This window comes from Polypterus senegalus, chromosome 5 (assembly GCF_016835505.1).
Source record: "Polypterus senegalus isolate Bchr_013 chromosome 5, ASM1683550v1, whole genome shotgun sequence".
In the NCBI taxonomy this organism is placed as follows: Eukaryota; Metazoa; Chordata; class Cladistia; order Polypteriformes; family Polypteridae; genus Polypterus; species Polypterus senegalus.
Genome location: NC_053158.1, coordinates 106,258,277 through 106,284,061, shown reverse-complemented (window position 1 = coordinate 106,284,061; position 25,785 = coordinate 106,258,277). Strand labels below are relative to the sequence as shown.

The 25,785-nt window shown below is 38.8% G+C and overlaps 1 protein-coding gene across 1 annotated transcript in view; it reads left to right on the top strand.

Annotated features, from left to right (window-relative positions):
- Nucleotides 1-25,785, top strand: part of acad11 (acyl-CoA dehydrogenase family, member 11) — a 559,410-nt gene that overhangs the window by 89,447 nt on the left and 444,178 nt on the right. The window contains 1 exon segment of the mRNA XM_039754106.1: nucleotides 3,307-3,433. Within this exon segment, the coding sequence (XP_039610040.1) occupies nucleotides 3,307-3,433 (127 nt within the window).

The following is a 25,785-nucleotide window of genomic DNA, read 5'->3' as shown; positions in this document are numbered from 1 at the left end:
AGAAAAAAAAGCCAGAGGCACTTCTTTGCATACTGTGGTGGAATGAGCCTGTGGCTAAAAGTGCTCCAAGAGAGCTCCTCCTGGAGAGGATGCAAGGGATATTTTTTATTGATGTCATCTAATTTTTCTGTCATCCTCTCTTTTCCACAATAGCTTCCAGGGTATCCAGGGTTTGCCCTGTGATATAGAGCAGGCTTTCTTGTGTAGGTTCCAGAGAGGAAGGAAATGCATCCTGGCTGGGATAAAGGAAGGATTCGTGCCTGGCAATGAGGCTGTAATGGAAAGACCAGGGAAACAGGTCACCGGGAGCAGTTTATTCCCCTACACAACAAGTGGCAGTGTTCCTCAAGGGTGAACCACCAGAGTGTGGCATGGGAGATGGAATCCAGAAACACAACCCTGTCAGGGTCTTTGGGGGATTCCCCAGCTGGCACTGCTGAGGTAGGACTGCCCTGGTTTCAGCACGACCTGGAAATGCTCCGGATGACCTGGACAGTAGACTGGAAGAAGTTCCCGGGTCTAGTTTAAAAGAAAGCCCACTGCCTCACTTTAATTGAGTAAGAGTCTGGAGGGAGTAGGCAAAACTCTTTGGAGGAGGAAGGAAGAAGTGTAAATGGTTTGCTTTGCTGTGCTGTTAATTGTATGTGGAAGGCACTTTGCCAAATAAAAATCCTTTATTTGAACCTGGAATTGTGTTGGGTTTTGCTTTGTCAGTGGTTTGGGGCTCTGTGGTGCCTCCTAGTGGTTATATCTGATTAGTTTGTTGAGGCATTGTGCTTCTTTTCAGCTCAAGCTGCTTCCCCAGGAGACTTCAGTGTAGAACACCACACTGACTACTATGTTGTCAGACTAGTCCAGTTTATTGTTTATGTGAATTCCCAAGCACCTGTAGCTGTGCACCATTTCCACATCCTCCCCCTGAATGGTAATTGGTCTCAGAGACTCCTTGACATGCTGGAAATCCACCACCAGCTCTTTTCTCTTGCTGATGTTGGGTTGCAGGTTATTGTCCTTGCCCAGCAAGACAAAGTCCTCCATAATGGTAAATGCTGGTATTGTACTTAAAGTCTGTTGTGTAGAGGGTAAAAAAGGGATATAGAACAGTTCCCTGAGGTGCTATAGTATTACAAATATTATTGATATTCCAGACAGCTGATTTAGGTAATCTTAAGGTTTTTCCAATGTCTGTAACGTTTTTATTTTTTTCCAGCCTCATACTGGCTTCTTTGACTTTCATTGGCACAGCTCTTGCCCTCATTTTAGAACAATGGTAGAAGCAAGTCTGGGTATCTTATGCCTGCACTAATGAAGCAATGAAACACACCTGAGTAATCACAAACACCTACGGTGCCAATTGTCATAAACATTATGGTGCACTAAAATGGAGGGACCATATATAAAAAGTGTTGTAATTTCTACATGGCGGCGACAAAATATCTTGAATTAAAGTTTGAAATGTGCCGCTTTAATCATGTCTGAACTGTTTAATTTATAATTTTAAACTGTGGAACATTTTTTCAAGGAAAAGTGTGTATTTGTCCCAAACATTATGGATGGCACTGTATGTCATTTTTTAGTTATTTGAAAGAATCAACATACACTCACCTAAAGGATTATTAGGAACACCATACTAATACGGTGTTTGACCCCCTTTCGCCTTCAGAACTGCCTTAATTCTACGTGGCATTGATTCAACAAGGTGCTGAAAGCATTCTTTAGAAATGTTGGCCCATATTGATAGCATAGCATCTTGCAGTTGATGGAAATTTGTGGGATGCACTTCCAGGGCACGAAGCTCCCGTTCCACCACATCCCAAAGATGCTTTATTGGGTTGAGATCTGGTGACTGTGGGGGCCATTTTAGTATAGTGAACTCATTGTCATGTTCAAGAAACCAATTTGAAATGATTCGAGCTTTGTGACATGGTGCATTATCCTGCTGGAAGTAGCCATCAGAGGATGGGTACATGGTGGTCATGAAGGGATGGACATGGTCAGAAACAATGCTCAGGTAGCCTGTGGCATTTAAACGATGCCCAATTGGCACTAAGGGGCCTAAAGTGTGCCAAAAAAACATCCCCCACACCATTACACCACCACCACCAGCCTGCACAGTGGTAACAAGGCATGATGGATCCATGTTCTCATTCTGTTTACGCCAAATTCTGACTCTACCATTTGAATGTCTCAACAGAAAATCGAGACTCATCAGACCAGGCAACGTTTTTCCAGTCTTCAACTCTCCAATTTTGGTGAGCTTGTGCAAATTTTAGCCTCTTTTTCCTATTTGTAGTGGAGATGAGTGGTACCCGGTGGGGTTTTCTGCTGTTGTAGCCCATCCGCCTCAAGGTTGTGTGTGTTGTGGCTTCACAAATGCTTTGCTGCATACCTCGGTTGTAACGAGTGGTTATTTCAGTCAAAGTTGCTCTTCTATCAGCGTGAATCAGTTGGCCCATTCTCCTCTGACCTCTAGTATCAACAAGGCATTTTCGCCCACAGGACTGCCGCATACTGGATGTTTTTCCCTTTTCACACCATTCTTTGTAAACCCTAGAAATGGTTGTGCGTGAAAATCCCAGTTACTGAGCAAATAGTGAAATACTCAGACCAGCCCGTCTGGCACCAACAACTATGCCACGCTCGAAATTGCTTAAATCACCTTTCTTTCCCATTCTGACATTCAGTTTGGAGTTCAGGAGATTGTCTTGACCAGGACCACACCCCTAAATGCATTGAAGCAACTGCCAAATGATTGGTTGATTAGATAATTGCATTAATGAGAAATTGAACAGGTGTTCCTAATAATCCTTTAGGTGAGTGTATATTTATCTTTAGCCTTACAAATTATTAATTCACGAAGATATAGAAAAGAAGCTGATCACTGCATTAAACTGCAAACACTGGGAGCAAGCACAATCTAATGTTTCATCCATCTGGATAGCTGACAATCAATTCTGTAGGTAATTTGGTCCAGAGGAGGAGGAGGAGGTTGGAAACCAGAGGTTTTTAATTATTTGAACAAGAATTTTACTCTCTTTAAGTAAGAAATTTTTTTCAGATTGTAAGCTTTGTGTTTTTTTATTCTGTTGGTTTGGTATATTTACATACTGTATAAAGTATCCATCTTCTAATGTGATTCGGTTCTTAACTAATTGTACTTTTTCTTACACCTGTACAAATCATTCATGTGATTGCACTTGAAATCAAGTAGTGATACTGCACGAGTTTGCAATATATTTCATACACTTTAGTAAATGCTGAAAATCAAAACTGGACTTTTGCTGTTTTTGCTATTTGCTCTTGCAGTGGGTTATTCAAGCCTGATCAGCAGTCATCCATATCTGAAGATCTGTTTAAGCAGTCCAGCAAAGGAAAGGTGATTCTTAGTCGGGTGAAAGACTTCATACAGAATTATGTTTTTCCTGTTGAAAAGGTATGGTAAAGTAAAAGAATTTAATATTTTACTTAGTTGACAAATACCGTACATTTTAGACATCTGACGTGTTTAATCTGTTTACACATATGCTGAAACCTTTTTGTCTGACAGAAATGTTATTGTACATTTTAAATTTACTAATTACATTTTTAGGACTTTCCAAAGTTAATTTTCTTTTAATCAATACACATTTAGTAATACTGCTGTCAAGCTTGAAAGAATATTTATTCTAAGTGAAAGTAAAATATCATTAAATTAAATTGGAACATTACAATAATTCTGTTTCTTGGTTTTAGACAGGTGACTCATATTCAAATTCATCATTCTTATAAACTAAAGATTGTGCTCTAGATTGTATATAATAAAGACTCGAATGAATAGGTTTTAAATATGAAACATAGTAGGTGAGAAATATGTTATAATTAGCTGGTATTGCCAGTTCATAGGTGACAGGCCCCAGTCTGCTTAATAATCTTGAAAAACCAAGGTACTAGGTGCCAGTTTCCATGTTGGAGCCCTCAACCATCATAGGTTGCAGAGAATGAAACCCTCTGTCCATTCCAGTACCTAGGGGGAGTTTTTCCTTATGTTCCACAAAACCTTTGAAGAGGAACCACTGTTTCACCCATACAGTATATCCCTGAAGTTAGACAAGAAATTTGACAAACTTTATATTGGAGGTAAAAATACATGGAAATACTAGAAATTAACGAAGGGCTATGTGGTGGGCTGGCGCCCTGCCCGGGGTTTGTTCCAGCCTTGTGCCCTGTGCTGGCTGTGATTGGCTCCAGCAGATCCCCGTGACCCTGTGTTGGGCTATAGCGGGTTGGACAATGACTAACTGACTGACTGACTAGAGAAGGGCTGAAACCATATTCAGTGAATTTAGAAAGTATTTAGACCCCTTTATGTTTTTCACATTTTGCTATGTTGCAGCCTTGTGCTAAAATCATTTAAATTAATTTTTTCCCACATTAATCAACACTCAATACATCAGAATTACAAAGTAAAGAAATAGATTTTAAATTTTTTTTTTTTTAATTTACATTAAAAACTTGCATGTCATATTGATACCATTATTCAGACCCTTTACTCAGTACTTTATTGAAAAACCTTTGACAGCAATTACATCCTTGAGTCTTCTTGGGTCTTCTTGGGTATGACACGACAAACTTCTCACATGTTTTTAGGGATTGTCTGCCTTTTTTCTGTGTTTTCCTCTCAAACACTGTCAGCTGAGATTAAGACTGTTTGTGGACAGATATTTTCAGATTTCTTCAGAGCTGTTCCATTGGGTTCAAGTTCAGACTGGTTGGGCAACTCAATGAGTTGTCCTATTCTACTATTGAGTTGCCTTTGCTTTGTTCTTAGGGTCAGTGTCCTATTGGAAAGTGAAGCTTCATCCCAGTCTGAGGTCCAGAGCACTCTAGAGCAGGTTTTTGTAAAGGATATCATAACACTTTACTCTGTTTAGCTTTCCAGCTTCAATCCTGTCAATTCTCCCAGCCCCTGCAGCTGATAAACAATTCCACAACTTGATGCTGCCACCACGATGCTTCACCATTTGAATGGAATTACATAGGTGATGAGTAGTGCCTGGCTTTGTCCAGACATGATACTAATTTTAGTTACTTTTTTAAACTTCAAGCAGGTTTCCACATGTCTTTTACTGAGAAGAGGCTTCTGCCTGGCAACTCTATCATAAAGTTCAGATACATCCTTTAGAAAATTTCTGTCATCTCCCACACAAGGTTCACCTCTCTTACTATGGCCATTCTTCCAGTTTGGATAGGTTGGATAGCTCTAGGAGGAGTAATGGTTGTTCCAAAGTTCTTCCATTTATGAAATATGAAGGAAATTGTGTTCTTGGGAATAATCAGTGCAGCAGGAATTTCTTTGTACCCTTTCACAAATCTATACCTCGACACAATTCTGTCTATAAACTCTGCAAGCAATTTCTTTGACCAATATTCAGATATATGCAAAAATAGGGTAAAGATTCTCAGTATTACACATTTATGTATCCTTTCCTTATGCATTATTATAATGGTAATGATGACAACAGTACACACAGCAAGAACAAAAACTAAAAGGAAAAATCATAGTGGTACTTGGGCAACTTTTATTTAAATGTAAGATCCATTAAAATCCTGTGCAGGTGTCCTTTTGTCTTCCATCTGGAACTGAAGGCTGAGTGAGCAAATAACTTGTGAAGTTATGAGTTGTGAACCATAAAATCAGCCACATAAGGGAGTTTAAGATTCTTATGAGACACATTGCTGGCATTGTGCTTCGCTACATTAATATTTTGTTTTGTTTATTAATCTTTTAACTCCCTGTACGTCTACAAAGTATGAAGCTCTCATGACACTATTGCATGGATACTGCAGCCTTCAAATAAAATGATGTTTGATAACACAGCCTTTCCCCAAAATGGGATTCTCCTTGTCTTCAAAGTGTTGCAATCTGAAGTAAAGTAGAACTGGACACACTGAGCACTGCCTGTAATTTATTTATTTATACATATAGCACATTTTCATACAAACAGTAGCTCAAAGTGCTTTACATAATAAAGAATAGAAAAATAAAAGACACAATAAGAAAAACAAAATAAATCAACATTAATTAACATCAAATAAGAGTAAGGTCCAATGGCCAGGGGGGACAGAAAAAACAAAAAAAAAACTCCAGACGGCTGGAGAAAAGAAAAAAAAATCTGTAGGGATTCCAGACCATGAGACCGCCCAGTCCCCTCTGGGCATTCTACCTAACATAAATGAAACAGTCCTCTTTGGATTTAGGGTTCTCACGGAAGGACTTGATGATGATGGTCACGTAGACTTCTGCCTTTTAATCCATCCATTATTGTAATGCTCATATAAGACCCAGACAAAATTGCCCACAATTGCTTAAACATACTAAACACAGTTGTTATTTTATTTTTTTTCCCAGCTAAGTGGCTTTTTGGTCCCTGAGACCAGAAGAGGTGAAGCCATTTTCCTCTGTTTTGTATAAATTGAAGCTGTATGAGTTTATGTGTATCTCAAAAATGACATAAATGTATACTGTATACTAAATGTCAAATTACAATGACCTATAAGTGTTTAAACCTCATTATAATTTTTATTTAACAGATGTTTTCAAAGCCACTTAAATTCTATAAAATGAGTTTGAGTATCTATCAGGAAACTGGTAAAGGCTATGTCACATTATGTGACTTTTCCAGTGATTTTCAATCATAGTCTTCTTTTACATAAATCTTAGCAAGTCAACAGCACACACGGTTTATTTTAGAATAGACCATGTATAACACCGTGCATAGAATTCGCACTATAACATGACATAAGCACAAAAGCCGAAATTTGCTTAAGCACAGAAAATTCCAGATGCAGGAATCTGTGTGTACTCCAACTTCCGCGTTCTTCCGCTCCATAAATCCTGATCAGCGTGAAAACTAACGCATGTACACGCGCCTTCTGTCCCGCCCTGTCTCCTTCCAGAATTATGCCTCTTTGAATATGCAAATCAATATAAATAGACCTTAAGCTCAGTGTTCTGTGAAAAGGCAATGGCAAAAGCAAGAGAGAAAATATAAGAATTTCAGCGCATACCAAGTGGAGGCAAAGAAAAACTTACTATTTGTTGGTTTATACAGTGGTATAATCAACAAAAGGAAGTTGATTGAGTGATATAGCGTGTTGGAGAAACAAGCTCAAGTTCACAAAGTCGCACAGTGCCCGAAATAAAAAAGAAGTTCTCACATATCAAAGTCGCCGTGAAAAGGCGAGACGTAGCCCACGTCTGAGTGTCATGTGGAAGCTTATTAGGGTACAGTGAGGGAAAAAAGGCACAGAGTAGGAAAAAAGCATGAAATGTTAACTTCAATATCTGAAATATCCACTTTAATCACGTAGTTTATTTTGTCATTAAAGTAGAACATAAACTTCATTTTAAAAAATCATTTAATTTACTAGTTTCTCATATCCCATCGTAACTAAAGTAGCATGTTAAATGCTTTGTTTTGTATTTGATCTTCAATGTACTGTATGTGTGTGAATTACTACGTGCTTCCGTTCTTTCTCTTTCTCTGACAGGATACAGAATCCATTACATTCGTGATATTACAGCTCTCTGAATAATTAAAATACTGAAATGTATAGGTGATATCATTTTCATGATGATTGGAATGAAAGCATGTTATTAAGAACACGATGGCGCAGTGATTGTTCATGACTCATACAAGATGCTGCTGCGTAATGCGCGATCTTCAATGAAATAATTTAATGTAGCAGTACTGTCTCTTTCAAACGTACTAACCTTCAATTCTTGTCCTTACTTTTCTTACCCCAAATACCCAATCGCCACACAATCAGCTCTGTAATGGACGTTAATCCATCTGTAAGCTTACAACGATGATTCTTCAAAACTTCTAAGGAACATTTAAATATCTTCGTAGTATGTGTTTAATTATTCTATCCATCTGTCCTTCCAGTGTCACGCCAGTCTCAGCAAATATACAGTGCGAGGCAGGAACAATACGTGAACATGCAAGCGCTGCGGCACCTTGTGTCCTCACATGTTTAATTATTAACAATACAGATTATTTAAATGAAGTTAAAATTTTATCTGTATAATATAATCAACATATTTTGCTGCATTTCATCTTACAAATAATACAGTCCTCATATGTAAATACGCGCTTTATAAAGTGGCGCAGGTTGTGTAATATTATAACTGTAGTTCAAGTTTACAGTGGGGTAATTGTACTTATAAGTACAAACAGTTCTACAAGGAGCAATTGATTGAGTGCGTTTATAGTTCTTGGGATGAAACTGTTTCTGAACAGCGAGGTCCATACAGGAAAGGCTTTGAAACATTTTGCCATGGCTGTGGCAGCGTGGGCTTGATGCTGTATACCGATAATTCTCTTTCCGATCAGTTGCTGCTGTGATTCCCCACTCAGATACAGTGATATAAATACTCTGAGTGGTGCAGTGAGAGTAATATGGAAAAAGATGATCCGCTGTGGCAACCCTTAAAGGGAGCAGCTGAAAGAAGAAAAAGAAGAAGAAGGTGCAGTGAGAGTAACAACGCTAAAGCAGTTATGGTATTTGGAATACTATGGCTATTCCCTGGGCCATTATATTGTTACAGGTAATCTACAATAAGATGCATTACACTAATAAACAATATGCGGTTAGTTTCAGTGTATTTATAAAGCCGCGTCAGAAATGTGGTTCTAAGAAATAAAGGGTAACAGTAGCAGTAGCACTGCTTTGACGCTGGATGCCGCCAGTCTGCAATACCGAGCTGAGAACTTGCATACGACAAGGTATGAGGTACCGTGGAAATGTGCATGGCTTTACGCCAAGTGTAGGTTTTAATCATCGCGATTTGAACGTGGAGCCGTTCTTATGCAACATTTCTGTGCGTACACACCGTTTATGCATGAGGCCCCTGGATTATAAATGATGACTCTTCATGTTTTACTGGCTTGGTACCATAAGGTTATTAATTTTTTAAATTCTTCTCAGCTGACTCGTCGTGGTGGGGGCATTGACACTGTTTTTAAAAGTATGTTCTTGTGTCAGAGCCTTACAAGAGGTCCGTTTAGTAGCTTCGAACTGCAACTTTTCGAAGTGTGCAGCTCCCTTTCTTTATTGTTTGCTGTAATTTATAGACCTCCTGTAATTAATGATATCTTAATTTCTGAATTCTCTGATCTCCTGGCTGATATTGCCCTCTCCCATGACAAAGTATTTATTATTTGTGATTTTAACATACACGTTTGTTATCAATCAAAACCTTTGGTTAATTACTTTTTATCACTATGGAACTCATTTGATTTTATCCAGCATATTAATACGCTAAATCACTCTCTCAATCACACCCTTGATCTCATTCTTACATGTGATATGTCAGTTAATAATATTGATTTATGTGATGTTTCTTTTAGGTCACTTTTCTATAATGATGGATTTCGATATTACTGTTGATGTTCCTACTACTAGTTGTGCTCCACGCTGTTCTCGCTGTTTAAATTCTTCTGTTATATCTGATTTTAAAACCATATTCTCTAGTCTTACTGTACTGTACATGTTCAATATGATGGTATCGATGATTCTGTTTTAGAATTTAATTCTTGTTAAACGGTTTTCGACTTAATTGCGCCGCTCAAGATACGCTATAATAAGGGAAGACCTGCTCCCTAGCTAAATGAAACTACGTGACTGCTACGCTGCGCCTGTCGAACTGCGGAATGGCATTGGAAAAAAGATGGACTGATTGTTTCAAAAACAGATTTTTAGGACTTCTCTATTCAACTTCGAGGTTGCAGTTAAGAAAGCTAAACATGACTTCTTTGCTGATTTAGTATCCTGTCATTCTAAGAATTCTAGGGTCTTATTTAATTCCATTAATGCGGCCATTCACCCTCATTCTGTGATGGGATTAAATAGTACTGTTCTTTCATATGAGCAGTTTCTTTCATTCTTTGTCTGTAAAATTGATACAATCTGTTGTGGTATTGTTCCAACTACTGTTAATCATGGCATTGTCTTGGAATCTTTTGATCTTGTCTCACTTTTACAGTTAAAAAGTACCATTGACACCCTTAAACCTACTCTCAGTCCTCTTGATATTAGACCACCACGCCTCTTAGTGGAAGCCTTTGATGTTCTGGGTCCATCTTTACTAGCCATTATCAATGGTTCTATTAGTGAGGGTTTTATGCCCTCATTTTTTAAACATTCTGCGGTGTGTCCCTGTCTAAAAAAGGCAGAATTAGATCCTGGAGTTTTAGCCAATTTTCGCCTGATTTCCCAATTGCCATTTCTGGCTAAAATATTAGAAAGAATTATTTATAATCAATTGGTTGATCACCTTAACTCCAATAATTTATTTGAGATCTACCAGTCTGGCTTTAGGCGTTATCATGGTGTTGAGATGGCTCTCCTGAAAGTATTCAATTACATTATTATTACTATTATTACTGACTCAGGTGGCACTGCAGTCCTTGTCCACCTTGACCTGTCTGCTGCCTTTGACACTGTTGACCATGAGATATTGCTGTTGTGGCTTGAACATCTTGTTGGCCTTGAAGGGCCTGCTCTTAACTGGTTCAGGTCATATCTAATTGGTAGACACTTTTCAGTGACTTTAAATTCCTCTTTTCCGTCTACTGCTCCTCTTAAATGTGGTGTTCCTCAGGGATCCATTTTGGGTCCTATTTTATTCTCTATATACCTTCACCCTATTGGAGCTATTTTTGGAAATGTAACATTCCTTTTCACTGCTATGTTGATGATACACAGGTTTATATTCCTGTCTGCAACTCTGCAATGAATCAACTGCACAACTGTCTTTTGAACTAAGATCCTTGATCTGAATCAAAATAAAACGTGCTTATAGTGGGTCCATCAGCTAAAGCCCAAATTGGTCTTGGACTTCTCGGCTCCTTCTCCGTCTTTTGCAAACCTCAAGTCTGCAATCTTGGTTTTATTTTTGACAGTAACCTCTCTTTTGAGAAACAGATTAATTCTTTAGTTAAGAGTTTCTTTTTCCAGCTTTGTCTTTTAGGTAAGATCAAGCCTTTTTTATCCTCTAGGGATCTTGAGAAAGCTACTCATGCTTTTATCTTTTCTCGCCTTGATTACTGCAACTCGCTGTATTCTGGGATTACCAAATCCCTGATACGCAGGTTACAGTTGGTCCAGAATGCTGCCACTCGCTTTCTGGTTGGGGCAAGAAAGTCTGATTCTGTTTCTCCAATATTAGCATCATTACACTGGCTGCCTGTCAGTTTTCAAATTGATTTTAAAATCTTATTGCTAGTTTTTAAATCTTTACATGGGCTGGCTCCTGCCTATTTATCTGAATTATATGCTTTACACCAGCCATCTAGAGTGCTTAGATTTTCTGGTCAGTTGTCTCTTGTTGTCCCTCGTACTAAGTGTAAAACTAAGGGGGACAGGGCTTTTACAGCTGCTGCTCCTCGCCTGTGGAACTCTTTACCTCACTACATAAAGGAGTCCTCTACAATTGAACTGTTCAAAACAAGATTAAAGACTCATTTCTATTCACCTGCTTTCTGTGACCTTCAGTAATACTGATGGATTCCTCATTGTGATTATGTAATCTGACTTCTATTTACTGTATCCATCCATCCATCCATTTTCCAACCCATTGAATCCGAACACAGGGTCACGGGGGTCTGCTGCAGCCAATCCCAGCCAATACAGGGTGCAAGGCAGGAACCAATCCCAGGAAGGGCCCCGAACCCACCGCAGGACACACACATCCACACACCAAACACACACTAGAGATAAAGTTAGAATTGCGAATCCACCTAACCTGCATATGTTTGGACTGTTGGAGGAAACCGGAGTACCCAGAGGAAACCCACGCAGACACGGGGAGAACATGCAAACTCCACGCAGGGAGGACCCGGGAAGTGAACCCGGAACTACTAACTGCGAGGTAGCAGCGCTACCACTGCGCCACTGTGCCGCCCTCTATTTATTATTTACAGTATGTTATGTTAATTGTATGTTTTTTTATACTTTTATTGTAAAGCAATTTGGCCACAGCATTCCTATGTTGTTTTAAATGTGCCATATAAATAAATTGACATTGACATACCCCTTTTTATTATGGATCTTCTGTTGACAGAACTCTGTAGGATCAGAGGCCACTTCTTAGGAGTGGGGCTGTGTCATAATTGAACTGTTTTTTTAATTTTGTTAAATAAGAATTACATTGTCCAGTGGCACCACTTTATTTTTGAATGGGTGCCACCATTTTGAGAAACATTGAGAGGGAGTACATTGAGAGGGCTTATAGAATTTCTCGGGCTGCTGAGGGAGTACCGCTGGCTTAAGGAATGCCAGATGTAATAAAAGACTGCTCCTACTGTTGCTAAGTCATTGCTTGGTACGTTTAGTTTAAATTGTGCTGTGTGTGTCATCATTGGATCAAAGGTATAAAAGGTCAGAGTCATGCACTTTCTGTTTGTCCAAGTTTGTGGTTTCATTGTAAAAACCTAGTGTTATTATTGTTTGTTAAAAATACTGTTTGTTTAGACTATGATTTTTGTCTTGCAATTTATCTCTGATTACATGAACATCTGGTTATTGGCCTTCTTGTTCTGTTTCTTTTTCATAATCTCTGGTTTGTGTCTTGGGTTTTGTTTATTTGTTCCTTGTATCTCAGTTATTATTTTGGCTAGATTAACCCCAACCATTACCATTAATTACTGCCATCCAGTGCAGTCAGTAATTTAGGAATCTCAGATGCAAGAATAACTTTCCAAATTATTAGAAATTGTTATCATGACAACTTTAGATTCAAGATTAGGGCAACAAAAAGCTAGGAAAATATCTCCCAAAATATCTTCTGAAGGGGTGTTAAAAATATGAATAGCTTTGTTGTCGCAAACAAAATTACACTACTGCAAAATGCATGTACTTAAAAACGCTATTAAAAATACAATGGTCTTTTTAATGTGTGTGACAAGCTGCTTGAGTTATTCTTCTGTTTGGCCTGCTTAGGAAGTACCACCAGATTATAGGATGCCAGATGTAAATGTGCATTTTTTTTTAAAAGTGACTTTTTCTTTGTCACATTTACATAAAGCTGCAACTGGTGATAGACTGGGGCAACAGTTGTATGTAGTCTCTCCAATTTTAGTCATTGTAGCTTATAACTTGTTCACTGTTATTCTAAGTCTCTGGGTGACATCCCTAATGTATCATCTTGCATGATCACTCAATTATTTTTTGTGGATTGCTTTCTCTAGGCAGATATACAACTGTGCCATACTCTTTCCATTTTTAATGATTGATTGATTTAACTGTACTGCAAGTAATATTTAGTGACTGTGATATTTCCTGGTATCTATCCCCTGACTTGTGCTTTTCAGTCACCTTTTCATGGATTTGCTTGTATTGTTCTTTTGTCTTCATTGTGTAGGTTAGGCCACAATACTTAGTACAAATTGGACAACCAAGACTGAGAATCGAGATGTAGAAAGCTATAAGCCCTAACTAGAACACAGGGCTTTTTCAATTCTTAACACTTACAGTGGTGTCAAAAACTATTTGCCCCCTTCCTGATTTCTTATTCTTTTGCATGTTTGTCACACAAAATGTTTCTGATCATCAAACACATTTAACCATTAGTCAAATATAACACAAGTAAACACAAAATGCAGTTTTTAAATGATGGTTTTTATTATTTAGGGAGAAAAAAAAATCCAAACCTACATGGCCCTGTGTGAAAAAGTAATTGCCCCCTTGTTAAAAAATAGCCTAACTGTGGTGTATCACACCTGAGTTCAATTTCCGTAGCCACCCCCAGGCCTGATTACTGCCACACCTGTTTCAATCAAGAAATCACTTAAATTGGAGCTGCCTGACACAGAGAAGTAGACCAAAAGCACCTCAAAAGCTAGACATCATGCCAAGATCCAAAGAAATTCAGGAACAAATGAGAACAGAAGTAATTGAGATCTGTCAGTCTTGTAAAGGTTGTAAAGCCATTTCTAAACCTTTGGGACTCCAGCGAACCACAGTGAGAGCCATTATCCACAAATGGCAAAAACATGGAACAGTGGTGAACCTTTCTAGGAGTGGCCAGCTGACCAAAATTACCCCAAGAGCGCAGAGATGACTCATCCGAGAGGTCACAAAAGACCCCAGGACAACGTCTAAAGAACTGCAGGCCTCACTTGCCTCAATTAAGGTCAGTGTTCATGACTCCACCATAAGAAAGAGACTGGGCAAAAACGGCCTGCATGGCAGATTTCCAAGACGCAAACCACTGTTAAGCAAAAGAACATTAGGGCTCGTCTCAATTTTGCTAAGAAACATCTCAATGATTGCCAAGACTTTTGGGAAAATACCTTGTGGACTGATGAGACAAAAGTTGAACTTTTTGGAAGGCAAATGTCCCGTTACATCTGGCGTAAAAGGAACACAGCATTTCAGAAAAAGAACATCATAGCAACAGTAAAATATGGTGGTGGTAGTGTGATGGTCTGGGGTTGTTTTGCTGCTTGCTGTGATAAATGGAACCATGAATTCTACTGTCTACCAAAAAATCCTGAAGTAGAATGTTCGGCCATCTGTTCGTCAACTCAAGCTGAAGCGATCTTGGGTGCTGCAACAGGACAATGACCAAAACACACCAGCAAATCCACCTCTGAATGGCTGAAGAAAAACAAAATGAAAACTTTGGAGTGGCCTAGTCAAAGTCCTGACCTGAATCCAATTGAGATGCTATGGCATGACCTTAAAAAGGCGGTTCATGCTAGAAAACCCTCAAATAAAGCTGAATTACAACAATTTTGCAAAGATGAGTGGGCCAAAATTCCTCCAGAGCTGTAAAGACTCATTGCAAGTTATCGCAAACGCTTGATTGCAGTTATTGCTGCTAAGGGTGGCCCAACCAGTTATTAGGTTCAGGGGGCAATTACTTTTTCACACAGGGCCATGTAGGTTTGGATTTTTATCTCCCTAAATAATAAAAAACATCATTTAAAAACTGCATTTTGTGTTTACTTGTGTTATATTTGACTAATGGTTAAATGTGTTTGATGATCAGAAACATTTTGTGTGACAAACATGCAAAAGAACAAGAAATCAGGAAGGGGGCAAATAGTTTTTCACACCAATGTATGACTACACTACATCTTTTGTAAACTGCAGTTTCATTTTTCTATCCCTTTATTTTGTTTTATTTTTACTTTGAGAAGAAAATGTAAATAAGAATTCTGAAGAGCTGGTTTACATAAGGGACTTTAAACTTAAGTTACTAAGCTAAAGAAGAGTGATATGGTTTAACCCGGGCTGTGTGGCTAGCTTTAGACTTTTCTCTTTAATGTGACTAGGGGGCTCTGCCCAAAATCACACAAGAAGTGCCACAATGGGCTTTAATAGGCCCTGTCTCCTGACAGCCCCCCAGCCTTGACCCTCTAAGAAGACCAGAAAAAACTCCAAAAAAAAACCCTTGTAGGGAAAAAAATCAAAGAGATATTGGGAAAGGCAGTTCAAAGAGAGACCCCTTTCCAGGTAGGTTGGGTGTGCAGTGGGTGTCAAAAAGAAGGGGGTCAATACAATACAGTACAATACATAGAAGAGAATAAACCCTTAATACATTATAAAAATAAAAATTCTAGAAGTACGGAGTAGAATTTCACATTAGACGATATCACAAAATATGATTTGGATTTGTTTTAAGTCCTGGAGACCTCATTCATCAAGCTGCCTCCCCCATTTGGTCATTCCACAGCTGAAATAGCGCTAATCTGATGAAAAGACCCCTCTTTCCCACGATTCCTGCGATCCTTCATCAGGGATGACTTTACCTTAGGCAGGCAATATACAATTTAAAGAGATTGTTATTTTCTTGGGAATTGTTACAAATGCATTATTTTCACTTTTACCTTAAATTTCTTTTGTAAAAACAATGCTTGTCTTTTATTTTCGGCCCTGTGCGTGGTTACATCTCTTCCTCGCCAGATGTATAACGCTGCTCGCATTGTGAAGGGGAGGGGCAGCTGAATGTATGCCAAGGATATGCCGTCGCATTATCTGCTGCCTTCCTGCTGTTGGCAATCTGCATGTTTTCCTTGTCTCTTGTCATTGTTTTAAGAGCTGGGAGCACATGATGTTTGTCTGACAGATGCAATCCAACAACTGCTGGGGTTAGATGTCCGTGGACTTGTTTTAAATGATGGCTAACTGGCTGGTCTTGTGTGATGTTCTAAAAACAATACTTGTCCCTTTATTTACGGCCCCGGGCATGGTTAAATTCTTTCTTGCAGGTCGTATAATGCTGCTTGCTTGCTCGTGCGGGAGGGCTGCTGTCGCACTGCCCTTACATCTTTTTAAAGCCTTTACAGCCGCTGTCCTTTTTCCTACTTTCTGTCTCTGCTGCTCTCGTTGTGATTGCTTCTCCATCATCAAAAATATACACCTGACCGAATTGTGTTTTCTTTGAAATTAAACTTGTTGTTGCTTTAACTGTTACGAGTCCACAGATTCTCATAGTGTATGTTCCATTATTGTGTAAATCAACGATTTGTGCATTGAATGATGTGCACTGAGACACCTGTATCTGTGTGTGCTGCTTCCCTTTACACAACTGTTTTTTTTTTTTTTGCCCATTCTGTTTCGTCTCGCGGTTCTTTTATTTGTCTTTTGTGATCTTAACGTGAAGATCACGTATCGTCTACTAGTCATTCATTCCACGGGATTTTTTTTTATAACAGAGAGATATTTTTTAGGTTTTCTATGTATCTCACCTTCTACTTTTCTGAATATGTTTTTGTTTTTTTTATTTTTGATTCTGATTATACTTTGATCACTTTTTTATACTTTAAGTATTGTCTTGTTTATTAATGACTCTAAAACAGAAAATAAAATAGCGGTGACACAAAAAAAACTTATCAACTACTGTCTAATCAGTTTTAGGGTTGTTTTGACTTCTGTCTGTAAATTCTTATCTTACACGCAGAAAGCACATATGCACAGATTAAATATGATCGGCAGACGCTTTTGACATTCATGCAGTTTTGATGTTTTATTTAATCAACCTGAGCACTTGACCATTCTCCAGAGATTGTCAGAGTTACCTCATGCCATGTGGTGCAAGTGGCATTGGAGTTTCCAGACAATGGTAGAAGGAGATGGAGATGTGGCAGGCTATAGAGGCTGCCAATCCCCATAATGGTATAGCTAATGTTTAGTCACTAGCCAACAAAATGGATGAAATCCACTGCAGAATGAACACTCAGCAGTACATGAGAGATTGCTCAGTATATTGCTTTTTTGAAAATGTCACACTGTAGATACTCCAGATGTTGCCACTATTATTGGAAGTTTTAGTGTTTATTGATTGGCCTGAGACAGAGGATAAATGACGCTGAGGAGGATTATATCTGTTTGTTAACAGTTCATGATATACAGATATCTCCATAATATATGAGATCCTGCTCAGCAAATGCAAAATATTTTTCAGTTAAATGCTGATCATTCTTTTTACCAAGGGAATTAACAGGAATTGCTTATACTGCTGTCTACATTCCACCAAATGGAGCTGCATGAAGTCATCATCAAACATGAAAACAAGTTCCCAAATGAGGATCCAGTCATTGCAGGAGATTGTAATCTCAAGTAATCTTTCTGAAAATGTCATCAGCATGTATCATTTCATATGTGAGGACAGGAAATAATACATTGGATCAGTGCTACACAGCTGTTACTAATGCACAGGGAGCTACCAAGAGAAATTAAAGGAACATCCAGTCACTGTCAGTACAGTTCAGCGGTGGTCAGCTGGGGTAGAGGAACAGTTAAAGGATTGTTTTCAAACTACAAACTAGGTCTTGTTTGAGGAGGCAGCTTCAGACATTGGTGACTGTACAGAGGGTGTAGTAGACTGTATCACATGCTACACAAAATACTGTGTGTCAGCAAAACTAATATGGTTTATTTTCCAGCTAGATGCCATATTTTAGAAGGGTTATGCATTACAGATTCAGAAAGCGGAGGATGGCCGTTGTCTCTGGTTATAAAGAACTATACAGATCATCACGATTTGCACTAGAAAGAGCTATTGGGCAAGTTGAAAAGGTCTATAGTACCAAACTTCAGCAACAGTACAACACTGCTGAATTTAAAGCACATATAGCAAAGCTTACAGGCATTAACAAACTGAAGGCCCCTTGGTAGACACTCCCACTGCCTATATGTCACTCCCCAACAGTAAAATCATATTCTATGTTTGCTTTGAAAGTCAAAACATGGAAAAAGCTACCAGAACCTCAGGTCAGCCAAATGAATTCACTCTTCAAGTAAATGAATTTGAAGTTTGTAAATAACTCCAGAGGGTTAACCCACATAAAGCTGCTAGATCAGACTGATTACAGCCATGCGTGCTGAATATCTGTGGCTTAGAGCTGTCTGGAATCTTCACTATCTTCAGTTCATTCCTAAAACAAGCAACCATCCCACAGGTTTTCAAAAAGATAACCATTTCTCCTGTTCTCAAAAAGCCCAGAGTTATATGTGTAAATGATTACCAGACAGTTACCCTCACTTGACTACAATGAAATGTTGAGAAAAGGGTGTGCTGTCATGTATTTACAGCATTATTCCTGTCTGTCTGGACCCACTGCAGTTTGTGATTAATCAAACAGATCTTTTTACGATGCCCTGTCATCTTCATTCCGCGCTGCTTTTTATCACCTAGATGGTCAGAATATGAAGTTATCTGCAGATATTTTGTAGTTAATAAGGAATTGGGATGGATAGATGGCACCCTCTTAAAAATATTTGACAAAGTCTTTGAAATTAAAACCTGTAAGAAAAAAGACCAATTAACAAGGATCAGACAATGTCTGGGGTCTTTAATCCACACAGTGAAGGCCATGCAGGAGACTCTCCAGCTGTTATTCTAGAAAGTTGATTCTGTTCATCTGGACATAGTTTTTTCCGTTATGTTTCATTACTCATCCAAGTGACTTCCTCAGTCTCAGTTGATTGCAGGTTTCTCCAACCTTATAAACAGTGCCTTGGCCTAATGACTAACAGTGGGCAGTGTGATCAATGATATGCAAATTGTCCATTGATCAATGGCAATGAGTACCATTCACAGAGAGCTGGGGAATGGCTGCAATCACCGCATTGTAAGACGGTGAAAGATGTACCTTTAGACCCCTTCCTCGATTCAGAGATGGTCGCTCCATTTTCACTTAAATGGCCTCTTTGACTCCTCGCTCAAACCAGCATTCCTCCCTGTCCAGGATGTGCACATCTTAATAACTGAAAGAGTGACCACTGTCCTGTAGATTAAAATAGGCTGCGGAGTTCTGGCCTGACGAGGTATTTCTTCTGTGTTATGTCATCCGCTTCGCCAGTGGTTGTTTGGTTTCCGCGATGTATGATTCACGGCAATCCTCTTGGCACCTAACTGCGAAAACTATATTACTCTGTCTGTGCCGGGGCACCCGATCCTTGGGGTGAACCAATTTTTGCTGTTTCGTGTTTTGGGGTTTGAAAGCCACCGGGACCTGGTGTTTTGGAAAAATGGATCTCAGTTGTTCTGATACTCCTGACACTTAAGGGATTACCAAAGGTTTTCGCTTAGGCAGCGGTTGTCTTTCCTCACTCCTGGATTGCTTAGAGCATTCTTTAGGTATCTTCCCTGCTTTGACAAAAGTCCAGCTGGGATAACCACATTTACTCAGGGCCTCTTTGATATGATATTCTTCTGCTTCCCTGGCCTTTTGTCTGTGGGTATGGTGTTTGCTCTGTGTTGTAGAGTCCTGATGACACCTATTTTGTGCTCTAGCGGATGGTGAGAGTCAAACCTTAAATACTGATCCATATGCATTGGTTTACGGTACACATCAACTTTCAAATGTCCCCCATTGCTGATGGAAATTTTACAATCTAAGAAAGCTATCCTGTCCCGTTTCATGTCCTCCCTGGTGAACTGGATGTGTTTGTCCACTGAGTTGATGTGGTCAGTGAATTGTGGTACCTCCTGAGATTTGATTTTCACCCAGGTGTTGTCCACATACCTGAACCAATGGCTCGGTGGTGTTCCAGGATAGGATAATAGCGCTCTCTTTTCCACTTCTTCTATATACAGATTGGCCACAATAGGTGAAACTGAGGAACCCATGGCATACCCATGTTACGGCCTGTAGTACTGGCCTTTGTATATGAAATATGTGGATTGAAGACGCATTTCTAAGAGCAGACACTCTTTGTCGTTGCTAAGAGTGGTACTTTTTCTGAGTGCGGGGTCATCATGTAAACTCTTATGGACCACCTCCACTACTTCCATAACTGGAATGCAAGTGAATAGAGATCATATGAGACCATAGTGTCATCTGCCTCCATAATGACATCTGTCACCTTCTCCACAAAATCCAAAATGTTCTGAATATGGTGTTTTGAGCTGCCTACCAACAGGTTGAGGACAGTGGCCAGGAACTTTAAGATGTTATATGTAACCGAATTGATCATACAGACAATGGATCTTAACGGTGCATCCTGTTTATGTATCTTCAGTATACCATACAGACTTGGTGTAGCTTCCCCTGGGTATAATCTGTGGTATGAGGTCCGGTCAATAGCGTTGTCATGCGCTAACTGCTTGAGACAATCTATCACTTTTTTCTTGTAACTACTACCTGGGTCTCGTTTTAGGAGTTCAGTGTTTTTATCACTGAGCAGAGACAAAATTTTCTCATGAAAGTCCGTCTGGTTTAGCACCACTGTGCAAATCCCCTTGTCTGCTGGAAGGATGATGATGATGATGTTGTCGTCCTTACTGAGTGCCATGAGAACCTTCCTCTCCTCAACACTGATATTGGGCGCAGGGTGCTTAGCATTGCTGAGACATGCTGAAACTTTTATCCACAGTTGCTTCACTTCCACCTCTGCAATGTTGTTATTTCTGATTGCTGACTCTGTGGCTGTGATCACTTCCACTAGCGGGATTTATTTCAGTGTGACAGCAAAGTTTAACCCTTTAGCAAGGACGTTTTTTTCTGCTTGGGTGAGTTGAGTTGTCTGTCAGACAGATTCTTCACCCACTTGTCCAAATCCTCGGTTTGTGTCTGGCATCCTTCTCTCTGTTGACTGTAAAGGACACTCCCTATCGTATGCTGAAATTTATGGCACCCCACAAGTAGATCAAAATTCCTCTGCTGTCTGGTCTTAGACTTTTTGTGCTGTGCTAGACAAGCATTCTCAGTGAATTCAATCACCTTTTAAAAGTGATGAAAGCCTTTGTCGGATCTGCTCCTCTTTAGATTTCAAAACATCAATAGTAAAGTTCGTTTTTCTCACCTATTCAGTTAGCAGCTGGCTCTGTGCCTTCTGTAGGATTTTTGTAGCGCAGAGACCCTTCACCGACGATTTAATCTGTAGACTTTTAGGTGTAATTCCACTCTGTCTACATCTGAGGCTGAATCTAAGGTGGTTCCTGTAATCTGCCATCTTACGTGCTGTTTTCATACACGCATATAAGCTTTAGGCAGTTTTTTCCAAAGTGAGTCAAAATGTCTCGATACATGCTCAATAATTCAGGTAAGGAAATTCTAGAAAGTTGATTCTGTTCATCTGGACATGTGGAACTGTGGCCATCTGTAGCTATTTTGTCTACTTTCTCCTAACCTCCATCTTCTGCCTTAGGGTTTTTTATTTTTACCCCCAATACTCTGTTGGCTAATATAGTGGAGCATTCACCCTCTTTTATTTTTTGTCAAGTGCTTTAATGATTGCTGCACCCAGGCCAACACAGGCCCTGCAGCCTGGACCCCAGTTTTGTCCTCAGCTGATTTGTCTGTATCTTTGACTTTTGTTGCTATTTTGCCTACCTTTATTGCTCTGCCTGACTGTGCTGAATTACATGGAGTGGAATATTATGGAACTGTTCCCTGCCTCATTGCCACACTGCATTGAGAGGATACAATACAATGAAACAACTTAAATAATTAAAAAAGAATGAGAAGCTGTAGAATCAATACAAGATTGAAATCTTCATATCAAAAAATGTTATGTTTACATGTTTTTTTTTTAATTTTATGTGGCTTTTTTAATGTGAAGATTCCACTTAGGCATTTTTTTCATTTTTGATTTATTTTTACAAGGTTTATTTTTATGTCCTTTTTCCTTTGTTTACATGACACAGGTTAGAAGCATCACATGACTGCATTTGTTTTGCCAAGATCAAAAGTGATAATGTTATTAAAATATGTGACAGTCAGACAATGCAGAATCTCTCAGTGAATATACACCATGCTGAAAGTTCTCTTGGTGTAATTAGCTTGTTTTCTAAGTAGACCCTAGTGCTAGGATTGAAATAATGTATTAAGTTCATCTTGCTTTTTGATTATTGCTCTTTTGGTTCTGGTTGCACAATTCTATTTTTGATTTCCTGGTTTTGACCTTGGTCTTGCCTGACCACATCTGTCTTTGGTAACCATCGCCTGGTTAACACTTAATTTCTCTCAATAATTCTTGAGAATGTAACTTGTTGCATTATATGGAAAAACAAATTATATACTCATTACAAAATTTTTTTAACCACTCTCTCTCATCTATCTATATATCTATCTATATATTCAATATCTATATATTTTTGTACGTTTTTCTGGCTTCTGGTCTGTTTGCTTTTGTCTTTAGTTATTTTTCCAGATCTTCTGATATTCTTTCCCTTTGGATTGCCTCTCTTTGTTCACTTAGGATCTTTGTGTTTGCTTTTTTTCTGAAAGCCTTTTGTGAATAAATGTTATTAATAAACCTTTTTTTTTGAGTCAGGAGTTTCATGGTTCTCCTCTCCTATTATGAGACATGTAAGCCTATCCTTCTTTCAGCCTATGCAAGCCAAAAAACCTACTTCTTGAATTTGGAGTGAAGCATTCTTTTTATTTTCAGGCATTTAGGAATGCAGGGTGAATTTAGAGAATTGAAGCCTACAACCTTTTGAGTTTCACAAGCCAGCAAACAAGTATTCCTACTTCCTATATGTAATAATATTTCAGTTTGATTACTTTAAAATACTTGCTACAATTGCAACAGGACCTGTACTACAGAAAAAAGATATGTGAGTGTATATCCACTCTGGCACCCTTAAGAGCATGGTATTTGTTAGGAAACAATAAAAAGAATGATAAAATGGAAACTGAACAGAAACAAATGTAAACAATTACAGACTACCACCATGCCTAGCCCAATTCAATGTTTTGTTATCTAGTGCATAAGGTATTTCTAAACTTCCTATCTAGAAGCAGAGGGGTTTAGTTTGTTTGCATTGTTTTTGCTTTAACAATGACCCCGTTTGGTTATTGAATGCATGCACAATCTTCTTAAGCCATAAAATGTTTTGTGTATAAAACATGTAATAGACTTTTCATCAAGTTCTTTAGATTCCTTGTAATTTCTTCATAGTTGTATGGGTTCTCCCCTATTTTAACCCTCAAGCATATCCATACATCCATTATTCAACCTGCTATATCCTAACTACAGGGTCAAGGGGATCTGCTGGAGCCAATCCCAGCCAACAAGGCGCAAGGCAGGAAACAAACCCTGAGCAGGGCAAAGCCCACCAGAAGGGCAGAGACACACAAACACCCACACACCAAGCAAAATTTAGGATCGCCAATGCACCTAACCTGCATGTCTTTGGACTGTGGGAGGAAACTGGAGCACACGGAAGAAACCTACGCAGGCACGGGGAGAACATGCAAACTCCACGCAGGGAGGACCCAGGAAGTGAACCCAGGATCTTCTAACTGCCAGGCAGCAGCGCTACTCACTGTGCTACCGTGCCGCCCCTCAGGCATATTTTAAAAATATTTCATACCTTCTTATCTAAGCTTATTCTTTTTCCTTGTCACCATATGTCTTTGATTTTAGATGAAAAAAACCTTTTCAAAGTCCTATTGCTTTAAATCAAACATCTTACAAGCTTGTAAACCTCCCCATCTGAATCTCTTTTTGTAATATGACACACTTTTAGAAGTTTCAGTCTTCACAGTCAATATAGCTTCTTAGCTCCTACTTAATCTTTGGTTTACAGTGAGTAATCTTCTAAAATATTAATGCATTCCTTTGTCTCATATGTATAGATGTACTGAATCTTAGACTCTGAGTGAATGGATGCTTAAGAATTTGTTTCCTGTATTTCAGTTAAAGTTTTAATTATTTGTATATGATGATTCTTTTCAGTTATTCTATTTTGTATCCAAATAATTCACACACAAAATATACATCCAAAGATGTATAAATATTTATACACTAGCCATGTGCGCCCAACTACATTGCGCGTGTTAAAGTTGTCTGTGAAGGGCTCCCTGTTTAAATGCAGCTGCCAGGTGTGAACTGGACCCTCCGTCGCACAGCATTATGATTTTTTTATAAGGGAAACAAAACTACAAAAGAAAACCCTTAGATATTGATTCGATAGGAACGGCCTACTCGCAATCACTGTCCAAATCGTAATTATGTGGTGGTATAGGAGTATTTCTGCTTCTGTCCGTTCACAGTCCATCTTGTTTGCACAACGCTGTCGTTTCCTCTCACGATCTCTTCTCAACCTTTCTCCAATCTCGCAGGTTGCTTTGTGGCAATCCAAAGAGTAAGGCAATATACACGGAGCAATGGTTATAAAAGGGGGACACAGGTATTCAGGCTCTTTAAAGCATAAATAGGGATCACTTCACTGATATGTGAGCAAGCCACGGTACAACTGTGAGACACGCAGCACTTGCTGGCTACAAACTTAACAATAATAATTTCCAGAACGTGCCATTACGTTGTCATTCATTTTAACCACTGTCTTTCTTTCATTCATATGTTATGGTAGGCACATACCTTTTATCTTCAGCAATCTCATTCTCTAACCAGGCCTCAGGAGCTAACCAGCGTAACACTGTCCACCACCCCTTTCTTTATTCCGGCACATTGTTGACATCCGTGAGTAACAACAACGTACTAAACTGTAAGGTGGTCTACGCTTGCTTGGAATTCGCTAACAAACAAAGATCAAGATATAAATGAAGATCTCTTTAGTTAATTTAAAGCACAAAAGTTTGTTTGGTTTGAATGTCTGTGTTTTGAGGTGTGACTGGCATACTACAGTCTTCAGAAGTATAAGCCTGGAGGAGATTCTTAATGCAATGCCTATGTTTTAGCTGTCTCTCTACTGCCATCTAGTGCTTCTTCTAATTCATTCGCGGACAAACAAAGATCAAGATCCAAATGATGATTATATATAGAGAAATTACACCAAGACTCAGTAAGGTTCTTGACCTTATAAAACGTTTTGAAAGTAGGGTCAACAGGGAGCTATTTAATAGGAAAAGGTAAAATAAAAATGAATGATTTTGAAGGAAACTTTCAGTTATAGCTGAAAGGCACAAATGAATTATTACTGTAGCATATTCTAACATAGCTTACTTATAACTGATAACACAAAATGTAACAAATTCCAAAGATTCTCATTTACTAATAACTCTTTTAATTGATAATTGAAATACTGTACATCAGTGGAGTAGCAGTGGGATATTAAAGAGTGTCTGTGAATAAGACTTAATATGAGTTTATACCACTTATAAGAGGTTCCACAGTGGGATGCACATTTTGATACTTGCCAAATATTACAAAATATATGCAAAAAGTTTATGGTATGGCCAACATTTTAAACCAGTAATATTCTGCTAACTTCACTACAGTTACCACGACCAGTCTTTTGCTACATAAAAAGCCTTTTTAAAATGTATGTAATTCTTCTTATCCTGTTACTTTGAAGTAGACTGTTTAACCAGCTCT